The sequence below is a fragment of the Pygoscelis adeliae genome, unplaced genomic scaffold (assembly GCF_000699105.1).
Source record: "Pygoscelis adeliae isolate BGI_AS28 unplaced genomic scaffold, ASM69910v1 Scaffold803, whole genome shotgun sequence".
Lineage (NCBI taxonomy): Eukaryota > Metazoa > Chordata > Aves > Sphenisciformes > Spheniscidae > Pygoscelis > Pygoscelis adeliae.
In genome coordinates, this window is record NW_008824537.1 from 22,817 (window position 1) to 24,621 (window position 1,805).

The 1,805-nt window shown below is 63.6% G+C and overlaps 1 protein-coding gene across 1 annotated transcript in view; it reads right to left on the minus strand.

Moving 5' to 3' along the window:
• The window catches only part of ASIC4 (acid-sensing (proton-gated) ion channel family member 4), a 17,994-nt gene that overhangs the window by 972 nt on the left and 15,217 nt on the right, over nucleotides 1-1,805 (minus strand). Inside the window, 7 exon segments of the mRNA XM_009321616.1 lie at nucleotides 35-126; nucleotides 212-365; nucleotides 446-502; nucleotides 594-744; nucleotides 959-1,086; nucleotides 1,269-1,322; nucleotides 1,325-1,409. Of these exon segments, the coding sequence (XP_009319891.1) occupies nucleotides 35-126; nucleotides 212-365; nucleotides 446-502; nucleotides 594-744; nucleotides 959-1,086; nucleotides 1,269-1,322; nucleotides 1,325-1,409 (721 nt within the window).

A 1,805-nucleotide genomic window follows, 5' to 3' on the forward strand; every position in this document is an offset into this window, starting at 1 on the left:
CTGCAGGGCCCCCGGCACAGCCACCAACACTCACCCAGCAAGCCGGCCACCTCGTATGCCTTCTTCTGCTCGATTGTCTCGTAGTTCAGGGCTTCAAAGAAGATATCCAGCACCAGGATGTTCTCCCTGTGCAGGACATAAATGGCGTCAGGCTGAGATTTGGGATGGAGGGACAAGATGCCGCCCCATCACCGTGGCCGCAGCACATTACCCAATGTACTGCTCCGACTTGTTGTACTTCTTGGCCAGGTACTTGGCGGAGGCCTTGCTGGGGATCTTCACCATGGAGAGCTCTTTGCCGTAGCGGGTCACGTTGCAGGGCATCTCGCAGACGCAGTACTCGTTGTCCTTCTCCACCAGGAAATCTGGGCAGGGAGAAAGGGAGATGGAGAGATGGAGAAACCCAAGACCCACAGCTCAGTTCCACAGAGCCGGGCAGCCTCACCTAAGGCTGGATCCGCGCACTCCTTGTACTGCTCTGGGGTGCAGTAAGGTGCATCGCCTGGAGGAGAGAGAAAGCAGGTTTTCCCCGTGGGACTGTCTCTGCGGGCTGAGCCTGGCGGGGGCTGGACCCTGCCACGCGCGGGGCTCACCCGGCATGTGCACCATGCGGCAGTTGCAGTTCTCCACCAGGTAGCGGGTCTCACAGTCGATGCGGCAGGCAGTGATGCTGTAGGTGTCGTAAAACTCCGAGTCGCCCGCCACGGCCTTGCAGTCGCCCCAGGGAGGCGGCAGGTAGATGAGCTAGGAGGGGGCAGAAGCCAGGAGTGAGGAGAGAAGCTCACCGGCCCCCGGCATGGCGGGGGGACAGACACCCTCGCTGCATCGGTCCCCAGGGCCGGGTCCCCCCGACATGGGGGCAGGGGACAGGGCACGGGGAGGAGGCTCAGCATCCCACAACAGGTCTAGCCCACAGCGCAGGGTGGGAGGGAGCACCCCAGACCCCCCCAGTCCCTACCCGCTGCTCCTGGCAGGACACGAAGGTCTGGAAGCCGGGCGAGACGCCAAAGCCCAGCTGATGGATGTAGGGCGGCTCGTCCTGGCTGTGGATCTGGACCCGGATGCCAGCTTCGAATGACGTCTCATCTGCGGAAGAAGGACAGAGGGGCTGCATGCCTGCACTCACCCAGCACCTGAACCCTGGGGCCCAGCACCCCTCCAGTGCCCCGCTTGCCCCATAGCCCCCCTCTGGGGTGCCCTGCTTGCCCAGCAGCCCTCCCTCCCAGCACCCCTCGCCTGTTCCCTGCCCGAGTCGTGGCCCCACTCACTGGTCTCTCTCCAGATGGGCAGGTACTCTTCCTGCTGGATGTCCCGCATGATCTCCCGTGGCCCATGCCGCCTTGGCGGTTCACGCGCGGGTTCCTCCGGTCCCCATTGAAGGTATAGCACTTACCATAGCGCGTGTAGACCTGGGGATAGAGAAAGGGGAGAGGTGAGGGAGCAGGCAGGGATCTGGCAGGGTGTTCTGCAAGCGGGATGAAGTCCAGGGACCCCTTTCCAATCTCATGGAGATGCTGGAAGGGGGGAACAGTCTTGCATGGCCCTTGGAAGGGCTCATCAAAGCTTCCCCCCCCCGCTGCCACCCCTCTGCCCTTGGTGGGGTGGTGTGAAGCATCGCTCCCAGCACCCATGGGGCAGTCCAGCTGTCCTGCCCCTGCCAGGAGGGGACTCACGGGGGTAAAGTGCTGGGGGCCACAGCGCTCTCCCTGAAAGCGGCACTCCACCAGCATGTCCTCCCTCTGGTGGCCCAGACGGTGGAAGAAGCTCTGCATGGTGCGCTCGGAGCGGCGAGGTGGCAAGAAGCG